The sequence below is a fragment of the Falco punctatus genome (assembly GCF_963210335.1).
Source record: "Falco punctatus genome assembly, chromosome: 4".
NCBI lineage: Eukaryota > Metazoa > Chordata > Aves > Falconiformes > Falconidae > Falco > Falco punctatus.
In genome coordinates, this window is record NC_137583.1 from 65,380,431 (window position 1) to 65,402,212 (window position 21,782).

Below are 21,782 nucleotides of genomic sequence, written 5' to 3' on the forward strand. Positions count from 1 at the left end.
TTTGCTGTTTGTACTTTGTCCTAACGACATGAAACACACCGAGGATTTGATTATATAATGTCCAGATATGTGGGAGGGATTTGGAGGCTTGCCGGAAAACCTGCCACTTCTAATGCATTCAAAAGCTCGACAGCATATTTTTCCAAAGTACACATCCATGTAGCTGAAATCACAATTGAGTTCCTTCACTTTTTATTGTCAAAAAAATCACCAAAAATCCAAAAGCCACACAGGCAAAAAAAGATAAAATAAAAAAAATTAAAAATATATAGGACATCTATTCAATAACTCGGGCTATGGTCCTGTCATAAATGAGAGGAGCTCCAAAGAAGTTAATAGATTTATACCAATTTATACTATTCAATAACCTCAGTAGTTTCAGTCCAAATACCAGCAGATCAGTCACCATAAAATACAAGCATCAGAACTGGCATTGACGTCATTGCTGTTGGCAGCTTTTTCTGAGAATCTGTGACCCGCCTGAACCTTAGCCTTTTTTCAATAAACACTCAGGCACGTAACACATCAGTAGTTTAGTGACAGCAGCGCTGGACAGGTCTGCCTGTTCCCTTTATCACTCTTCAGCCTGCCTTGGTCTTAAGGCAACTGGAAGCCTTCCAGGTATCAGCAGAGTCAGTCTGTTTTCATTTACCAGCAACAGGCTATGATACTCAAAAATACCACAGGAAAAAAGTTTTAAAATTCACTTTAAACTTCACAACATTAAGGAAAGTTCCAAATATTCTATTTGAAGACTCACAGAAATGAAGAACAGCACAGAAAGGAGACAAGGTTCAATTTGACATATTTTTATAGCACAAGTACTAGCAAGGTGAATCTGGCTGAAAGTTATCAGCCTTTGAAAAAATCATTAGCATCAACTTTATTTTCTCTTTTTCAACCTTTAAAACTTGACACTGTCTCCAATCTGTGCAACTTCAAAGACGACAATGATTTGTCCTCAATACGATTACACCTGCATACTGAAAATCAGTTAATGAGAGTTTTTAATTTTTTTCCGTGGTTTACCTTACATTTCTTGTTTGAGATATGCAGATGAAACTCCCACAACTGGACACCACCTTGCTCCCATATGAATAAGTGGAAAATAGTCAATCTATTCCTGAAGTCTTTTTAAGATCTTAGTCACTTTTCACCAATGCTGACAGGAGATGCTCTAAATTATTTTGATCAACTGAATATGGAAATATATTCTGTGAGTTCACAGTACTTCATTTCTTCAAAATACCAAGATGAACAAAGTAAAAAACAATTTTTGAGACCCTCATCTCAAAAGGTTTGCTTCATGCCTTGGCTTTGGGTACATACATTGTATTCCACAGCACCCGCAGGCCATCAGCTACTGGTATTTCTGGTATTGTCTTTTCTTCAGCATGACAAAGGGAAGGTTGTAATTATAGTTGAGACAAAAGGCTGAGACCCCTGAGATTCAGGGTAAGCGCTACCCAACCCTGCCACAAACTTACTATGTGAATTTACATAAGTTATTCTCCTGAATTCCTAACCTCAGTGTATCGACTCAGACATAAAACATTTTAGAAGAATGATTGTTTCTTGCTGTATGCCACATAACACTTTAAGGCTCACACAGCAGTCTGTAAGAGACCGTTTGCACTTAGCAACACAAATTAATTTCAAATCAATAGCCATGTGTAATGATTCAGGGAAAAGAGTTTACACAGAGCCTATGAAAACCTTCAGATTTTAAGAATTTGCTACTAAGAAAGCTGCCACATCTTGGAGTGCCTTAGTCTATCCTTTCTAAACACGACCTTAGCATGTACCCACCAAATTAGGCTAACTAAAACATCTGTACTTAAACCAAATATTTTAAGGACTAACGAAAGTTGAAAAAGCTACTTAGCTGTCTAAGAAAAGAAGACTGGGGACTGGAAGTTACCAAAGGAGGCAAGAGGACAGAGCTGGCACAGGCAGGCTTTGGGCGGGTTTGAGGTGGAGAAGGAATGAACATATGTGCTCTCACAAAAGAATCCTGGATCTTCCTCCTGAGCCAAACAACATTCCAGAAGAGAAAACAGAGCAGAGGGTATACAATTTTGCCTAATTTGTGTGTATTTTATACTACTAAGTAAATAGCAATGACATCCTAAAACAGGGTGACACATAACACACACCTATACATGCAGTGGGTGCCCCAGAAAGCCAATACGGATGGAGATCTAGGACACTGTAGTGTTTAAGCCCTGAAATACCCTGGAAGTTAGCACAGATCTGAGAGTCTAAGGCAGTCAGGATGTGAAGCTCCATTTTGGACAAAGTAATAACAAGCCTAAACCCAGGAAATCTTTCAGACCTGCCAAGAAAGAAGCAATGCCATAGTCTCCGGAGACACAGAAAGCATAGCAGGTGTCCCAGCACTGCCGAGACCCTCAGACAGCAGGCTAAGGAGTGTTCAAGTAGAATGGTGTCAGCTCCACAGATCTGATCAGTCAAATCGGCTCTGGAAAAGACTGGATGCTACAAAAAAAACTTACTGTATTTCTGCCATTGGGTGAATCCATCATGATGTAAGTAAATTTCCACTTTCTGTTTTGCTGACACTCTAAGAGCTACTCTTATGGGTTAAGTAACTATACAGGCAGCCCGTGTTGGCATACTCCCATTATTTATTTATTTTTTTTACACTTGTGAGACCAGACCACAGCAGAAAACTGTTCCCTATTTCCCTGAAAATCTAACAGAATTACACCTTTTTTCTTCTGATAAGACATAAACTATTTTTCACTTTTGTTCTGAGTTTGTCACATTAGTGTCAGAAGAATCATATTTTTACTAACAGAGGGCATCCTTTCAGGGCATCCAGAAAAGCCACCGCTTTGTTCACTTCTGATTCCAAGGGGACCTTAACAAACAAAGAGAACACAAGCTGGTGTCTCAAAATAGCCTTAAAGTTCTGCCAAAATGTTGGGGTTTTTTCCCAAGCAAATTTTTCTCGTTATTTTTAACTGTCATAAGGAAAACTTTCTCTATGCTCTTCCTCCCACTTCTCATCACTAGAAAAATTTCATATCCATTCTGTAATAAATTAGTATGTCTCCAACTGTCATAAAATAACACATACACAATCAAGTGGAAAATCATTTCCTTCAAGCCACCACAGAAAGCAATAAGCAATAGAAAAAAAAAAAAAAAAGGTATGATTAGAACAGAGCAGCAGCTTGCAAAATATCCTTGTCTACCTCCCTTTCTTTTACAAGGATCAATATATCTTATTGGATTTCTCCAATAAAAAATAAAATAGTTAACACCACCAAGAGCATTCTTAAAGCCAACTTCATATTTCCTGGAATGAAAAAAAGCATGTGAATGCAAGTTTTTGCCAGCTATGTATAACCTCTGTAGCATTACAAATTTCACCATGTACACAGATGACTGATTGCATATTAATTTTCCTGAAGATGCACACTTTTCTGTTGAACAAAACTCTCAACAGAAGTTTTAAAAAATTACAAATGAACATGTCAGCAAATGAAGTGCAAAAGCCTTAAAACAGCTAATACTGTCAGTTTATGTAAATCAGTAATCCAGGCTGCACTAGTCTTCACTACACTCACAGAATCTAACCCCCACTTCCCATTTTCTCACTTCATTTCTGACTTCCTCATTTCAACACTGGCAACTCCAAGCCTCTATTATCTTCTGTTTATAAAGGGAAGAACTCAACAGTAAAGGCATAAGAAATGATAGACCACTGCACAGAGAACTGAATTCCACCACGGTCAGTTATCTCAAGCCTTCACTACTTACAGGCAGACAAAGGTTCATAAAGATTATCAATAAAGACCCTTGATTATATCTAAATTAAAAGAAAAGCCTGTCTTCCCATTATTATTTAACTTCTACTCAGCCCAAAAGCAGAGCTTCAAGAAATATTTTGCATTTTGCTATAGAATACCTTCTTTCTAGTTCACACCAACGTTCCTTGAAAATATTTACATTCTCAACACTACTGGTGCAGCCTGGTGTCCACACAGCTGCTGTCCTCCATCTTAAGACATTTGTATATACATATTATTTTGGAAAGTAGAAATATTATCACACTTGGAAAAAATAACTCTTTAAATCTACACTACTGACAGCAGAACATTGTGAGGTGTTTCGGCTGTTACCCTTCAAACAGGACTACATCATTACTTGGTCTTCAGTAAAGCGGACAAGAAAAATTATAAAAGGATGACCTTACTCAAGTCATCAAAAGTAACCCCTTCTGCAACCGATACAATAACTTCTCCAAGTACAACTAACTTGTCTTACTAGTAGCAGCTGGCGATCATCCATCACTTGCTGCTCTGTTACTTCATCCAAACCCTCACCATTCTCCCCCTTACGCATGTCCCATTCCGTTCAAGCATGTGCTCTAGTACATCTTTTCACAATAGTTTCCAACGCTGTCAGGCTTTGAACGTTTTTTTCTGATCACATCTTACTAGCTAATAAAACATTTGGAGAATGTGTCTCTAAATACAGTCTGGACCGTGATGGGCCAGAGAATCTTAGCCAGAAGATTCCACTCTGCACCAAAAAGAGGAACATGCACTTTGCAAGTCCCCATTGCCTCAACCTCAGCCTTGATTTTGTCAGGGAAAAACCTGAGAAAATCAAACAAGTAAACAGTTATAAGTTGGTAGAAAATACGTTTTCAAGATGGTCAGAGGGTGCCAAACAACAGCAGATGACTATTTGGAACAAATTCCATATAACTTACACTAGCAGCTACATCCTGGAGGTTCTTCCAGGATTTTCTACTCAGCTGCTGTGGGGAAGCACTCATGGCTCTGCAAAAGGGCTGCCTGCAAGATAGGATGCTCTAGCACAGGCCCTCACAAAGACCTCCTGCAGAGAAGAAACTCAGAAAAAAATTCCATGATCCTCCTAAAATTCAAGGTGAGGTGCAAATGAGAATAGAAGGGAGAATAACAGAAAGGAAAAAAGTCTAAGCAGAACATAAAACTGCTCCTGTTCAGTGCTAGATACAAGTCCAGAAACACAGCTGTTAATACAGCTCTAAAGCCAGGGACTGGTTTTTGGTAAGAATAAATTTCGTACTTCCAAAAGCCAGTGAATAATATTATCCTACAGTCTCCTCCGACCGCCACAATGAACTCCTGCAGTGCTGTTCCTAGTCAAAGCTGGGGCAGAAATCTGTGCAAGATAAATGGGAGCGGAAGGAAGGGTCAAAGGAAGGTGTTTAAATTAAGAATTTTTCCTTCAAAAAATTAACTATTAAATAACTTGAGAGTTTTGTCTGTCCTGGGTTTAGCCCTCAGGGTGTTTGTTTAAGTTTTCCCTTATATTTTCAACCGATGCTTTAAAAAGGTTCAATTGATGCGAGTTGCTGACCAAACGTTCAACTAGTTTCTGTCAATAACTGCTTCTTCTGCCAGTGCAGAAGCTATTTTCATTAATAAAACCGAGTGAACAAGTCAAATTCAATTTGAAATAGGAAAGCTTGCATAATCTATTAATAAAACCAGCAGAGATTAAATCGTTAGCTCAAAAATCCAGAAGGATAAAGGGTCTTAAAACAGGACAATAATATTTGCTGTATCTCCCTCCTTATCAAGTTAAAGAAATACATTAATACTTTCCCTTTCTTACCATTCTTAGTATATGGGTTACTTTATTCAGTAAGACAGTTTTAACTTGGTTTGTGTAGAGGAATGAAGCTGGGTTAATTAACATTGATAATATACAGCTGTGGGTTGGCTTCAGGGCCAGAGGGTTGGCTAAGTTAAGTGGTTGAGAGTCAATGAAGAGAGAGCAGCCGAGGAAGATGCAAGAGAACTGAGAGAGCAAGCACAGGATGAGGTGAGACGAAGAGAAGGCAGCAGAGGGACTGGCATGAAGAGTATGTTGGTATGAGATGGTAAAAGACCTTGTTGAAGCTTGATAGTTTGGAGAGTGCTGTGACAGGTTTGTCTATTTCTTTTAAATCCTAAATCCCTTGCAAGTAGAGCCTGAAATACATCACATTTAAAAGTGAGTTATGTGTTAGCACAATGTTTCAAGTATACGTTTTTATTTTTATCAAGCACAGCTAGCCCTACTGACACCTTGAAAGACAGCATGAAATATTACTAGTGGTTATCCTTGCTATACATCAGACAGGTCACCATTCTGAATTAATGATTATAATATTAGTATAATATGATAATATTAGTAATATATGCATGAGTGATGCACATATTTGGGGAACCTTATTCTCATGTAAATAAAAAAAAGAATCATTTAGCACCTTCTAACAGAAATATAAAGATTAACCTATGTAACCAAATAAAGATAAAACTACAGCTGCTTATCTAACCTGTAGAACTTTCTTCTCTGGCCAACAAAAAGATTTACTATATAAAACAGATCTAACCAATTCTCCCTTAGAAAACTGAAAATGTAAAACATGAATCTAAATCCAAGTTTCCTACTTCCTTATTTGATTAAGAATAAGCCTTACTCAAATTAGCACCCAATTTTTAATTACTCTGTTCTAGACTTTGTTCAGGCTTTGAAGAAGTTCATTGCAACACAGCTTCAATGATCACAACACCCTTCTTCAGAACTACCACAGAAAAGCCTATTCAAACATTTTTACCACTAGCTACAGTTGCTACCAGAGAAGACATTTTGCCCCAAAATCAAGTTTCTATTAATATACAGTTGAAAACAAAGCTTGCCATTTAGAACCTCATTTCTTGTATTGCACCTTTGAAATTTATCATGCATTACAACCAGTACCACACCATCAAATTCCCTGTTAATTTTAATTTGCATCAAATGAACTGATATTCTACTATCATTCTGCCATACTGCATTACCAACTAGAGAACAGGCTGTTGGTTTTGATCTGCAATAATCAATGACATGAATTACTATGTCAGTAGACTGGCAAACAGTTCTACTTTTAAATCGCAAAAACACATGTCGTGGCTTTGTTATTTCATAGGGAGATGCCACCAACCATTAGTGAAAATTAGTAGAAATATCTGGTGTTCTCACTTTCCAGCTCTGGTACCTTGATATTTTTTTTTTTGTTTACTCACCAAAACATTTTAGACCCTTTAGGTGTTGGTGAAAGATGTTCTTTACTCCTTGTTTTAACAGAACTATCATTAAATCTTCAAGTTAGTTCAGGAACATTTTTCAATCAAAAATGACTTAGTCTTCCTGTTAGGTGTTCTCTTTTCATCTTGCTTGAATTCCCACACGTCTATTAGCTCTGAAGAACAACAGTATATTAAGTTAAAAAGAAAAAAATGGCATTGAGAGGGCTTTCTCCATTCTGTTTTGTTTTTCGCAAGAAGTATGCAGAGACAGCTCAAGAGGAAAATTACAAGTGCCTGCAATATACAGGAACAGCAGGAGGAACAAAATCAACAGAGAACAGAGGCTGACTGGATGAAGGAAAATGGAAAAAAGAGGTTCATTTGTAACTCTTATCAAGCTTTTCTGTAATAATTGAATTTTTGCATCATCCTGATTGCTTGTAATAGGCTGCAGTGACCGAAAATGCAAATGAAGAAACATTGCCCGTTCGCCTGATGCAATTAAAAGCTTTGCTTTTGGCTCACTCTACTAGATCCAACAACAACGCAAAGACTCCCCACGGGACAGAGCACTGGACTGCTCCTGAGTCACCCTCTCTGTTCTGCCAGTGGCTCTCACTACATTTAAAGACTGCCATATGCCTTCTCAGTGCCACAAAAATTAAAACTTTGGGTTATCTCACAAAGGTTGAGAAAATCTTGCATCCTGCCGCTCTGCTTGTAAGAAAATGCAGCCTTGGAATCTGGAACACAAACCCAAAGAAACCAACATTCTACCGAATCTCACCTTCCCCCCCACCCACCCTCCCATTTTAGACAGTGGAAGACAGCAAATGAGGCACCACAGAAAAAATATCAGACAACCATGACAGTAGAATTTAGAAGTAACTTAGCTGTTAGGACAGTCGGTTACTGAGGAAAGCAGTTAACCTGGAGATCCATCAACATTCCCTCTTTTTTTCCTTCCTTTTTTCACTGACTATTTTTATACGATACGCCAGGTGATAGATAAAACAAACCTGAAGCTGAACTAACTTGTTTTCAATATTAAAAGAAGGAAAAATGTCAAAGATGCTAATAAAGAAATAAAGTAGGGCAAAAATGAAATGAAGAAATTGCTATTCTAATGGACAAAGTCTTTTTGACACAACACAAAAACCCCTCACAATACAATTTCACTTGCTTGTAGTGGGGTTTGGTCTTAAGAAAAGTAAAGAACAAAAAACACCTTTGGCCATCACTAAACGATCTCAGCACAGTTATTCCTTTTAGAATAATAAGGAATAACTTAAAATAAATTTTCAGAATTATTCCAAATTGAATAATTCTGAAATTATTCAGATTTATACAGATTCAGTTGATTAGCTGGACAATCAAAAGACTAACAGTACATCAGGGAAAAAAATTACAAACCAGACTTTATAAAAAATAACAAATCAGGCACTCAAAAAGATACTGGCTCTTATTTACCACAATTATCCCTTCCAGAGCTTGAAGTTATATAAACAGAAACTTTTCACTGAGAGGTTTATTATATTTCATTTTGAAATAGCAAGAAGTCTGACACTTCAGACAATGAAGGACTTCACATGAATGTATTCTTCATGAATAATTAATAAAAAGTCAGCTGGTTTGGCTGCTGTCAGGGTAGCTTGCTTATTTTCTTTTAGCTGCTACCCTGTTCTAGGTAGCAACACTTTCTCCTTCATGCCAAATCAGGACAGTACTCCTTAAATACACAGGCTGAAATAACTGTCTAGATTACACTGAGATGTCACTATTCTCTGTGATTTTTATCTCCATAAGATTTAAACTCTAACAGCTTGGCTTAAAAATATTTTGAACAACAACTAATAATTTTTTTCTCCTTACTGTTAAAATATTTTAAGGCAACGTAAACTGGTAAGGAATATTAAGAATATTTTTAATACCTTAAGTATAAATGCATTAAGTAGGGCAAACTGTATATTTTTTTTTTATTCCATAACGAAGTAAATAAACACTACTGGTAGAGCGTGTCAGACTCAGCCAAACCACACAGATTTTTCCACAAAACTGTAATACAATAAAAAATTCTGTTCTAAAATGAGAGATATAGTTGATAAGACTAAAAGGAAATTTTTTCCGTATTTTTATAGTGGAAATATATATATTTATAATATACAGTGAGAACCTGGATCCTTTTTGCCTTTAGAATCAGAAATAACTGTAGTATTATCTGAGATTTCTCCAGATATGTTCTGTGTTCATTCTGAGTAAGTATTAGTGTACTACAACAATATCAATTTCACTGGTAAAAAAAAAAATAAATGTTTGTGAATTCATACAGCCTGCATGGGTCATTTCACAATCACATTTAATACCTGCTAGTGTAACAGAATTTCAAACACAATTCAATATTCCTAATGCATGACATAATCACTACATGCACATATTTTCTATTTAAACTAAATAAATGCAGCACAGCTCAGGCAGATGAAATACTCTGAAGGCTAATAACATTTACAGTTACGAATGTTTTGCTGGAAACATAAGCACCACGCTACAGGACATAAATTCAGGAGAGAGTTCCCCTTGACTTGTCACATATTCTAGCTAGAACACCATATATTCATTTTACTCCGAACCCTGAAGTACTAAGCGGCTGCTGCAGAAGGGTTCCCAGGCTGGCAGACTGATAAGATGTGGCACAGCTAATTTTGCTCTCAGAGGTGCCAGTCAGGAGGCTGATGACATGCTAATGAAGTCTTAAAAGGTCATCACTTGGAGGTCAACACCACCCTAGTAAAGATTTCTGTTCCACAATAGGGATGAAATCAAGAAGGAATATTACACTACTAAATGCTTTTGTTACTAAAACCAGGTTCTGCACTAGAGGCATGCCCAAAACTCATAAATGCTCCTTTCCATTCTGCTTTCCCTCGTTATTTCTTCACCTACTTCCTATCACACTTCCCCATATTCCCGTACTGAAATTACTATTTTCTTTATATGAAATATTAAGAGCAGGAACCTAGATAACTAGTTCTCACAAGGATAGAGGAAAGTCCAACAGAGCCAAACCGTGTTATTCTGTGACTAAAGAATGAATGGTTCGTTTACTTGTTGCCAGTTATGACATCAGGATCAGGAAAGGGATTTTGGAGTAGGGATGGTTACTAGACAACTCACAACTCTCAATAATTCAGGAATAACACCCACACCGCAGCCAAGGGGGATTTAATGAACTACCTCTCTGAGGCTGTCCTCAAGCCGTTGTTCTGTGCATCTGCAGATCAGGACACATGGCACAACAGGCTCCTCTCTCTGAAGGGAGCCAAGAAAATATACAGTAATGGGATTATAAGTAATTGGCATGTGGCACTACAAGTGAAAAGTGCAAAGTATATGGCATGAGGTTCCAGTTGATTTCTATTATCCTGAAATATTCTGGATCATTATCCTAATCATTATATTCTAAATTATTACCCTAAATATCCTGACATATTCAGGTACCTCCCATTCATTGGACTAACTTTCACCACTCTTTGAACTGAAGGTACAGTCTCACAACTGAAATCAATACACAAGGTACTGTTCTATGTATGAATTTTTTTTTATGTACTATATTCCAAAAAACTTGTATTTGGCTAGGCTAGTAGCCTCCCCAACGCTCTCAGCTAATCAGTTTATGTTTCCAATATGCAGACTTTAACCTACTACTAACAACTTTGGAAAACTTTACGTGGATCAAAAACTTTCCGCACAGCTCTCAAACTCTGGGAAGTTCAGCCAAAGCAGCACAGTCCATGTGCAACTTTAATCAGACCTCCTTCATTCTGACAAGTCTTTACTTACCCGAAGTATAAACTTCTCTCTCTCCCCAGTGCTTACAGGGGCACTAGATGGAATGCATAAAATATGCCAGCTGTAGGAGCAAATCTGCAGCACGAAATGAAGATAACAGTTATTTGAAGGATCTCTTCCTTTCGTGACAGAACACAAGGTGTGCAGTAGACTGTAAAAAGTGAAATCAAGTCTCTCATGACAGCAGAAAAAAAAAATGGTTCCTCTGCCTCCAGACAATGCTTGTTCACTGTGAGGCAAAACACAAATTTTACATAGGGAATCCTTGGCTGCAAGTTCCCAATACTCTGCACATCCAACTCTAACTAAAGCTTGATTTAAAGACTGCCAGAGTAATCAAGAATTACAACCCTCAATCAACAATAGCAGCTTTGCTAAGAAAATGAACCAGTACATAATTCTATGATAATGCTCAGTATTATCTGGGCACTTAGAAAAGAGCACTAGATTAGCAGCCCTTTGCAAAATGACTCTGTATATCAACTCACCATCTGCAGTGCAAGGATAAACCTGAGAAACCTCCTGACAGACTAGGAAAAACACTGGGGTCCACAAGCACTACTGTGCAACTTACCTTGCAACAAGATTTGAATAGCAGAAGACCTGAGCCCACAAAACAAAGAACAGATGAGAAAGACGCTGAGAAGCTGCCCATTATGTGCCCAGTGCTACTTGATAAGGCAGGAAAGAAACTGTAGTTCTGGAATTTGTGTAACACGAGGGGAATGGCAAGATGAATTAAGTTTGAAAGGGAACTTTAATTCCTGACATTTCCTACTTTTTGAGGGTTCAATCTGGGGACTTTAATATTCTTTGAACGCACCATTTATAACACAATTAATACAGAGAATGTCCACTGCCCACTTGCTTCGTAACATGTTCAAGATATGTTATACTGTATGTGCTTTATACAAAAAAATTTAGAGGAACAGGAACTGTGCTTCAGGGCTGACCACTATCTGATTTTAAAAGCAGGTTCTTCTCTTTTGGTTTTCCAGCTGAACAATTCTTTCTATTTAAGTATCGGCCTGAAATAAAAAAGCTGTCTTAGTTCAGAATGAAATTAAGTAAATAATTCCCCACTGCATTTTTTCATAATACAACTAAAAAATAATTTAAATAATTTTTCTAATATTCACCGTGAATTCAAGATCCTTCATTACAAGCTCAACCCTGAAAACAGTTTTTAAACTTCATTCTAGATTATCTATTTATTGTCTCCAGAAGGCAAGAATGATGAGATAAATATATATTTGGTTTTATTGTCAGGTGCAATAAGATGTTCAAGAGAAGAAGTGGTTCCTGCTCTAGAATTCAGGGGTAGAGCATCACAACAAAAGCTATTGGCTGTCAGCTTCCCAGGCATGCAATAATTGACACAGTTCTTTAAAACGTCTGTGAACTACTTGTTTGTAAATTATGAAACATACTATGCTAAGTGAGCAACTACACAGACACTTATTCTGAATAAACCCTAAGTACATTAAGTCTTAGCATCAGTTGAGATAGGCAAATGATTGCCCAGGATCATTTGGTCTGCAACGAAGAACAAAAACCATGAAGCTGTCAGAACAGATTTTTAATGCTGTATTTTCAAATCCATTAATGTGTTCTCTCTTACTCTACTGTGTGTTTACCAAGTAAATGAAGTAGCTAAGCTGTTGGTCTCATTAATCTCCAGTTCTTCATTAAATATCAAGCAGCGCTCATTTCCCTGTGAGTTTTGTTCCACTAAAGATTGTACTTAACTACATAGAATGTCTGGGGCAGATGCAGGATTGCTCAACCTCATCTCCAGGGGCACTGTGACTACGTTAGCATCCCATCCACTCCAAGCACAGCAAAGCCTGTTATGTTGCTATTATATTGTGTAAACACACCTATAAGCCTACCAAGATCATCGCTATTCTGTTCTGCATCTTTGTGGCGAGTGCCAGACTAAACAGCAACATGCAGGGCTTTAAATGCGTCTTCCAGTTCGACTGCAAATATTTCTAATCAAATCAGAAATCTGTTGCCTGTGATGGGGTTAAACAGCTAAAACTGATTTGTCCTAAGCTTACAGTTAAGCATTATTAATAGCAGCTAGAACTCATAAGAAGATGACTGGCATCAGAAGAGTGACTGAATAAACAGCTAAGTTGTTCTGATAGAGGAGCTGCTTATGTCTGCAGATTTCAACATGGAATCACACTTCAAATCACCAGACACTATTATTGCATTGATAAAATGCAGCCTTCTTTTAAATCTTATAACCAAAATGTGTGGCTATTTTAAAAACGTTTTTAATAATCATCTAAAAGGACACTGACAACAGAGAAGATTGGAACAACACACAAAGGTAATATTCAAGGCATAAAAATAAGCACCTGAATTATGAGACTGTATCAGAGACAGTATTTTATTATTGCTTGTTCCGTTAAGTGCTATATTTTCACACTAGTAGTAGAACTGCCCTTGAAGAGATCAATTTTTCCACTGTTGTGAACTAGCAGGTATTTAATAGAGAACATTAGACAAAAAACCTAGTTACACGGAAATCTAAGTGTTTGTATGAGGGCTGTTGCTCGAACAGCAGCTGTATTCATCTTGGCAATAAAGCAGCAGCTACATGCACATAAGGAGGCTCTGGATTTGGGTAACATGAACAGGGAGAGGTATGAACTATTGAAGAGAGTTTTCATTATTATGCTGCTAAAACTGGCTGCCATAAGGAAACTTTCATTAGAACTCAGTGAAACTCAGGCCACTTGGCAAAGTGCTACACGGCATGCAGAGTACAATACCTACCCCAAAGGCCCAAGCAGTCTACCACAACATAAAATAATGATAGCAGAGTATTTAATATATGCAACATACTATTTTCTAGATGTGCTTCTAATTGGGCATGTATTTAGATTAGTTCTCACACAATTTCTGCACATTTATTAAAGTATTTTTAATATACAAATCAGGTCCTAAGTAGTCAACTACATCAAAACAGTTATTATCTGTTTTATTAAAAAAAAGGAGAAAGAAGAAAGGGAAAAAAAAAAAGGCAAAAAGCCCTAAAACCAAAGAAGATAGGATGCATTTGGGTAAAAAAAAAATAAGTATGAAAGTACTGAGACACATACTACCTCTAAGTAACCAATGGTTAGGAAATTTCAGCTATCTCTCTTCTAAATTGACACACAGAGAAGCGCCATACTTGCTTATTTTTATTGTCCACAAACAGGGCTCACAGACAATAGATGATGTCAGCTTCTTGGCTTGTAGATAAGTATTAAAGCATAATACTATTTTTAGCTAACTTCCTAAGGAAATCACGCACACGCAGCTCTGTTAACACTCAGCCTTCTCTCCTACTATTTGTTGAGCCCACAACCAGCTTCAACAAATTTTGTTAAAAAGCTAAATCTCTCATACATACAACCTGCCTGCACATTTTGGGAAAGCCGACAGGCCAGCGTAGGAAGACAGTGTACTAAAGCCCTCGTTAAAAGGAAGGAGGGCGTGATGGCTCACTGCAAGGTGCGGCGGCTGGCCGACACCCTGCCATTTCCAGCCCAGGGACAGCAGTCGTGTCTAGTCAAAGAGGGAGGAAGATGGAGCACAGCAGCACAGGGTACATGTAAAAGGCACCTATTAAGAGACAAAGAAAGAGGGAGGCAGAGCAGAGAGAGACTTCGTTAGACTTGCTGCTCATAAAACACCATATATACATCTGCATATAGCATGCTACGCTCTGTCTTGGCAGGAAGATTAGTTCAATTGTTTAAGGGGACTTATCCATCCCCAACTAAAATGACCCTAAGTGCTCCTTACAATCTTCAAAATATGTCCCTTGGCACTAATAATTTTATGATGAAGGCTAAATTATGTTCAGATAGAATTAAAAAAGCTGAGGTAAACTGTATTAGGCTATTTAATACAAATGCCCATTCTGAACAGCAATTACATGTTTACTCTTACATCCTGTAGGAACAAAGTCATAAAGGTGATCTGTCTTAACAAAATCTCCAGATGCAAAGACAGGGGAGAACTTAACTAACAGCATCTGGTTTTCCTCTGTGTCAGTGGCCTTATTGCTGGTAACCACCATAAATTACTTTTTTATCATCAACTAGGAAGTCACACCACCACGTGTCTACTTCCATTAACCTGTTCCTAGTGCTAGTTTTCCTTCACTTTCCAGATGTTTGATTTTCTTCTGCAACAAACTAATGCTACAGTAACTTAGAGTATTATCTATCTGTACATCTCTCTCTCTCTGATTTTAGGTTTCCTGCTCTGTAGTTACACAATTCAATTTTTCCCCCTCCAGATATATTTTTCTCCAAGTTACATTTTTTATCTTATCCCTTTTTTGTATTTATTCCTCTCGCCCCAGGGCTTTGTTTTTAATGTTTACTATATTTTCTCTCTTTCCTCTTCCCTAGCAGAAAAGAAACTGGAGACAACTTTGCTTCTCTCTGCTCCTCCAACATCAACATTGAGCACTCGTCAGTTATTTCTTCACTAGGTACATTTACTTCCTATGTTTTCTTTACCAACTTCCACCCATCCAGCATTACATGTAGCACTGAACAAACAAAAAGCAGCTTCACCAGTGGCTGCCCACTCTACAGCAGGTGAGCTACCTGGATATCCATTAATCCAGCACCAAAATCAGAGTCTGAACTAATCTAGCAAGGCTCACTCGAGGGCTTCAACGCTGAGAAGAATGGCAGGAATGGCCACAGCATGCAGAAGGTGAAGTGGCAATGATTTCTTAGGCACTGGTGCGCTCAGTCTATGGGCAACGCCTTTACTGCAGAGGCCAGATGGCTTCAGGTAGCCAAAAAGGCCCAGAGTGAAGGAGAGGAGGTGACCCAGGACACCATGATCAGCTCTGGGAAAAAAAGACAGGAGCATGTGTCAGCTGTGGAGAGCCACATGGATGTCAAAGCTGGGTGGCACAAGGGAAGCCTCATCAATTCTTTCACAAAGAAAGGCGACAAGATACGTATCTTCTCAATATAAGAAATGCAGTTGCTAAAATAGAAGGTTGCTATGTAGGGGAAGCATGCTAAAGCATAAAGCAGCTTTAAAGGAGGGTTGTGGCCTAGAAAAATAGAGGTTAAAGGGGCTTGCATGAGAACAGTAAGAACATGCATGAAAACAGAGAACACACTAATACTAAATTGCACTTAAAACATCACTAGTTTTCCCAAAAAAGAACAAAATCCCTTTGCTAGGCTCCCACACACTCAGCCCATCCTGCTAAATAAAGACAAATTATCAGCTGCTCACCTCAGCCTCCCTGCAAACAGTTGACAGAGATGAATCCAACGCCTATGTGTAATTCTGCACACATTCCAACATGGAGATACAAAACAGAAACAGACTACATTTAGAGAAGAGTTACTTCTAAAAACCCAACCCAAGACCAAAAAGATCAATTTAATTCCTCCTAGACAGCTGGCAGCACCTTCACTTTTCTTCCCAGTGGATCTGACTGATCCTTGCCTCCTACCCTGCTCCGATTTCTCTAGCAAGCTCCCAGCCTTCCCACACTGCCTGCACTCTTACCGTGGGTACACGGCAAGTCAGAACACACCTACCAAACGTGTATCCCTTGCGCATGTTATGCGCCATACCTCGAACAAGAGTGCTTGAGTACATTTAGAAAAAAAAATATACCTGAGAGAAAGAATGAGACGCAAGTATGTTTCATTTATAAAATATGATGGTAAACTGTATATTTGATTTAATGTGTATATTATGCATATATACTTTATATAATTCATATATCTCACACAAAGGGAGGCAGGCATTCAAAATCACTATAACCTGATAATTCAATTTTATTATCTGTCTCCTGTCTTGGTAAGAACTTCACACAGATGGCTCAGGAAAATTTTCAGGTGTTTTTCCCCTCCCAAATATCTCAGCCTATAGCTGGGAGCTGCTCTGCACCATCAGATACACTACCCGCTTAACCAAGACTTTAATCTTGTAGATAGTAGCATTAAAAATTTCAGGGGAAAGTGAAAAGAGGGAGCCAAAAGAGAGAATAAATAAATAAAAGAGGCAGATGTAGGTTTTCACCTCCACAGGCATCACTCAAGTTACAAATTGTGTCAAACAGCAAAGCGCTAGACCTTTCTTCCTGTCCAAAACTTTGCAAGCTTTCAACTCACTGCTGTTTTGTCATCTTATTAGAACCCTCCTGATTTTCCCAGTGCGAAGACAGAGCAATAGCATTTTCCAGCATTCTATACTCACAATGCAAGCCTAAACATCAAGCTAAATTAAGGGGTTTTATACACCACTGGATGAGCAGAACTAAATGGTTTTCTGAGTGACAGGTACTTTTGCAGAATACCTATCCACATTTCTAAGGCATCTATCACCATATGATCTTCTGACAAAAAGGCTTTGCTGTATTTAAGTCTCCAAATACTTTCTTTTTCAGTGCTGGAACACACTAAACAGAAGGTAGAAAAAAAATAAGTTACCATATAAATGCATGCACAGAAAAATCCTGCAAGTCCCAGATTATGTTACTGTTTTCTTCTCTGCTTTGTGCACAAAGACTGGTACAAACAAGACAGAATCACACGTACACAGCAGACAGGCTGCAAACTCATCAGGGGCACATTTGAAAAGGCATGTACTCAACAACTAATTGCTTTGGGAAAGAAAACTGTATAGAGGGTTACACCTACAAGGACTCTGAACTAATTGTAGGGCAAGTAAACAGCCCTGAATTACGACAGGTTTATTATACTGCTCCAGAAACATTTTCCTGTTCTGTACCACAAAACATATGCAGAATTAAAGCTTAATGCTTGGGCAGAATATTTCAGCTGTATATTATAATGCCAAATCCCTCAATGGGAAAAACAAATCAAGAAACACAAGTCTTGGGGATGAGTCTTCTGCCATTTCTTCTGCATGCTGACAACGCGCATCATCCATGCATGGGGGAAATAAACACCACACATGCCGCCTGTGAACTCACAACCACTCTAATGTGTTTGCTGGTGAAAAAAAAAATCTATTTACAGAAGGTTGCTAAACATGACTGTAGAGACAGAAGAGCAAACACCTTAGTGAGGTTTAAAGCTCTGCTTGGGGACAGACCCTACCTATGCCTGATGAAACAACTACTGCAATACTGAAATACATCGTTCAAATTTTATTTTCTTTTAGCATTTCACTGACAATCCTCCAAACAACTAAAACTGGTCACAATACCTTTATTAGAAAAAGTTTGCATCTTTGTAAGACAATATTTTTTATTAAATTAGTAGTTAAATTTTTAGGAGATATATGTAGATCCACATAAGTATTTGTTACAGATAAAAACAGCAAAGGTTCTGTAGACTGAAATGTTTGCTTATTTTAAAGGGAAATGAGAAAAATACTCTGAACAAGACAAATGGGCACTTCAAAGTAAGTCACACTAGGGATGACAGAGGCACCTGTGCAACCTCATCAGGTGGGATGAATACAGGCCTGATGATCTCTTGCAAGGATATTTTCCACAATCTATTTTTAGGAAACAGTTATGAATTTTGAGCTTAATGCAATCTAATAATGGCTTTCTGTATACAAAAGAGCAGATAAAACAACGTTCAACACTGTATTAAAACAGGTAAGCTTCAGACCTGTAAGAGGAATTACTGTTTCAAACCATTTTTATCCTATGAATCTCTCAAGGGCTGGGGAAGTTTTGCATTATGGTCTGTAATGCAGTGATAAAAGCCGGAGAACTACCTCCCACTGGTTTCAAAATAATAAGTTAAAAAAATGTACAAGCACATAAATGTCAGCTGCATTTTTGCACTACATAGGGCAAAACTTTGGCTATAAAGAAAATAAACAAAAAGAAAAATCTGATCTTTACTGATTTTCCTCTAAAAACAAAAGCTTCCCCCCCCCCCAGTATTTCCTTACCCGTTTATGAGGGAAATAAAGATTTGGCTTGCATTCACATTCTGTCCCAGTTATTAGCTCTATAGCAGCTGGTCAGCGGCTTCAATGAAGCTAGAACATTAACACCAGCAGGAGAATCACTACACCTTACATAGCAAAAAGGAGCCTGTTTACTCAGCAAAAGGGTTAAAATTGAGTGACACCGGGAATTACAACAACAAACTATCCATACCAAAAGGATTACACAAGTAGCCATGAAATCAGTCCTCCATCTCAGACCAGTTCTGGGACAGACTGAACATTCACAGCACAGAGCACCTACTCTGAACTGTCACCCCTGTTACCAGGTCACTGACAGAGTGACGAGCAAGTGACAGCACTGTCCCGCGGGTATTCTCCTACATAGAGAGGTGAAATCCATCATGGGCCAATGGGAAAAACTCAGAGAAAGCCCCGAAGCGGCCCTGAGACTGTGGCAAAGAGCTGACAGCTCCAGAGTCCCTCTGCTATTTTTTTGCTAGAGGTGTATTTACGCGCTTTACGATGTACATCCAGAAGTCTAAGATCCGCCTTTATTCTACATTTTTCCTCCTAGGCTGCAAAAGGCTACGTCAGAACTCATACCTGCTCTGTTCATTTAAGAGATTTCACATAATCGCCCTTGACAGGCACACAAACAGCATGTCAGCACACATGACGCCTACCCAAACCAGTCTTCACTACTTGACCTTGCCTGGACAGCACCACTGGTGGAAAACTGCAAAAAAAGAAATAAAAACCCACTAGCTGGAAACCTCAGACCTAAATATCCCACAGAAGTTCAAGGCACTGTAAACCTGGACCCAGACCCAACTTTATCCAAAACACATACTGCTCAGGAAATCAAGAGAACTAGAAATGTCACTGTGTAACAGCCTGTTGGCAGACAAATTAAATACACTGACAGGTTACTACCGCCAACAAGGGAAGGGAAGTGTCCCTGCCCCCCTCCTTGTGCCTAGCAATGTGGTTTTAACTGCTCCCTTCAACAGCAGCGGATGCAGAAGACTCTTCCAAAGTCATTCCTACTCTTCTGCTTCTGAAGGGAGTTACAATCCAGCAAAATTATTTAATGAAATTTGAAACTGCGTTTTTCACTGAAATAGGAGGCAGTACACATGCAGACTTGGCCTGCAATAAATATCTCCCTACAACAGCAAGCAGGCTCAGCAGAAGACTAATGCCCCTGTGGTGCGTTGACCTTGGCTGGACACCAGGTGCCCACCAAGCTGCTCTATCACTCCCCTCCCTCAGCAGAACAGGGTACAAAATACGACAGAAAAAAACCCTTGTGGGTCAAGATAAAGGCAGTTTAATGAAGTAATAGCAAAAGTCACATGTGCAGAAGTGAAAGAAAAGAGAAGATGTTATTCTCTACTTCCCATCAGCTGGTGATGTTTGGCCGCTTCCAGGGCTTCAGTAAGCTTAGCGGATGCTCCAGAAGACAAACATCATAAATACAAATGCCCCCCCTTCCTCCCCTTTCCCTTAGCTTTTCTATCTGAGCTGACATCATATGGTACAGAATATCCCTTTGGTCACTTTGGGTCAGCTGTCCTGGCTACGTCCCCTCCTCCCAAGACCTTGCCCATGCCCAGCCTACTGGGGGGAAGGTTGGAGAGACAGCCTTGGTGCTGCGTGAGTGCTGCTGGGCAGTAGCCAAAAGTGTGTTATCACCACCTTTCTAGCTGCCAGTACAAGCACAGCACTATGAGGGCTGCTGTGGGCCTCAGCCAGACCCAGTACAGCCCCACAGGTAGCTACAGACATGATCGTGCTACCCAGCCACCGGGGTTTGGTCCTGCAGGCAGAGATGGGCACCAGCACCTCCTACTGCCAACCACAGGAGGACACCCTGAGGCACACAGCAAAATCAAACCGGACTTTTGTTTAGAATAGGAAAAACACACCCGTTCAGCAAGGTCTGTGAACCAGAAATTGGTACACAGCTCAGTCTGCCAACTGGATTACAAACAAAGCCCCCACACAAACCAAGGATGAGTATGGACTCCCCACCAAAGCCACCACCACCTGGCACGCTGCAGGTGGGCATGCAGGGATGCATATCCACAGCTGGGAACTTGCACAAAAGGATGGTAAAGGAGGGGGAAAAGCAACGAAGACCTTTCATAGGGCAGATGAAGATCACAATAGGAGAGCAAATACTGGATAAAGGCAGTAGCCTGTCTTAAGAAAAAGAAAATACAATGCTGTAAACTAGTATCCACTACCATAATAATCTAGGTTACTGTTGTAGTTTGCTTTGAACAATGCCCAATGACATTTTAATAAATTGGTCAAAAGGTTAACTAGCTCTGCGAGGTTTTCCACCTGACACAGAATACTATACTGCAGCATAAAATACATTTTTCAGCAATTTCAATTCACCTTTTTACCTTTCAGAGTAGCAATTCAACACGCTAAGATTAAATAATGTTACCTCATTGGGGGTGACAAGAGACTTTAGTGACAGCTGTGTCTCAAACAGAGCTAAAAACTTCATCTCACAAACCCTTCCAGAAAATAGTCACAATAAACATAGTCCTGGACTAGAAAATAGAAGCCTTGAAAGTAGACATTTTGCAGACCACATAAAAAAAGTTTCTACTTATATTTTTATTTTGTACTATTCTGACTTAATTCTATCCATCTTCTGTTACTACTTCGCACATGTCACAAATCACTTTAATATTTAGTTTTTCTTACAAAAGCCAGGCTGCCTGCTCTCAGTGTTCACCAAGTAGTGAAAAACAGAGGCGACAGATCACTGCTTCAGAGAGCTCACCTTTGAGATTCTGTATTGAAAGTGTATTTTCAATATATATATATTCCAAAATATATGAGTGTACTGAAGTTCAGTCAAGTCCTTTCTGAACCATTTAAAAATATATTTTATTGCTGCATTAAACAAAC

The 21,782-nt window shown here is 38.8% G+C and overlaps 1 protein-coding gene across 3 annotated transcripts in view; it reads right to left on the minus strand.

The window, feature by feature from the left end:
* Positions 1–21,782, minus strand: part of CCNY (cyclin Y) — a 141,692-nt gene that overhangs the window by 69,627 nt on the left and 50,283 nt on the right. Inside the window, exon 1 of one of the 3 annotated variants that reach the window (XM_080384344.1) lies at positions 7,077–8,314. The exons of the other annotated variants lie outside the window; for them this stretch is intronic. Within the exon in view, the coding sequence (XP_080240470.1) occupies positions 7,077–7,146 (70 nt within the window). The 5' untranslated portion in view covers positions 7,147–8,314. Of the gene's footprint in view, positions 1–7,076; positions 8,315–21,782 lie in introns of those variants that run through there. 3 annotated transcript variants of the gene reach the window in all.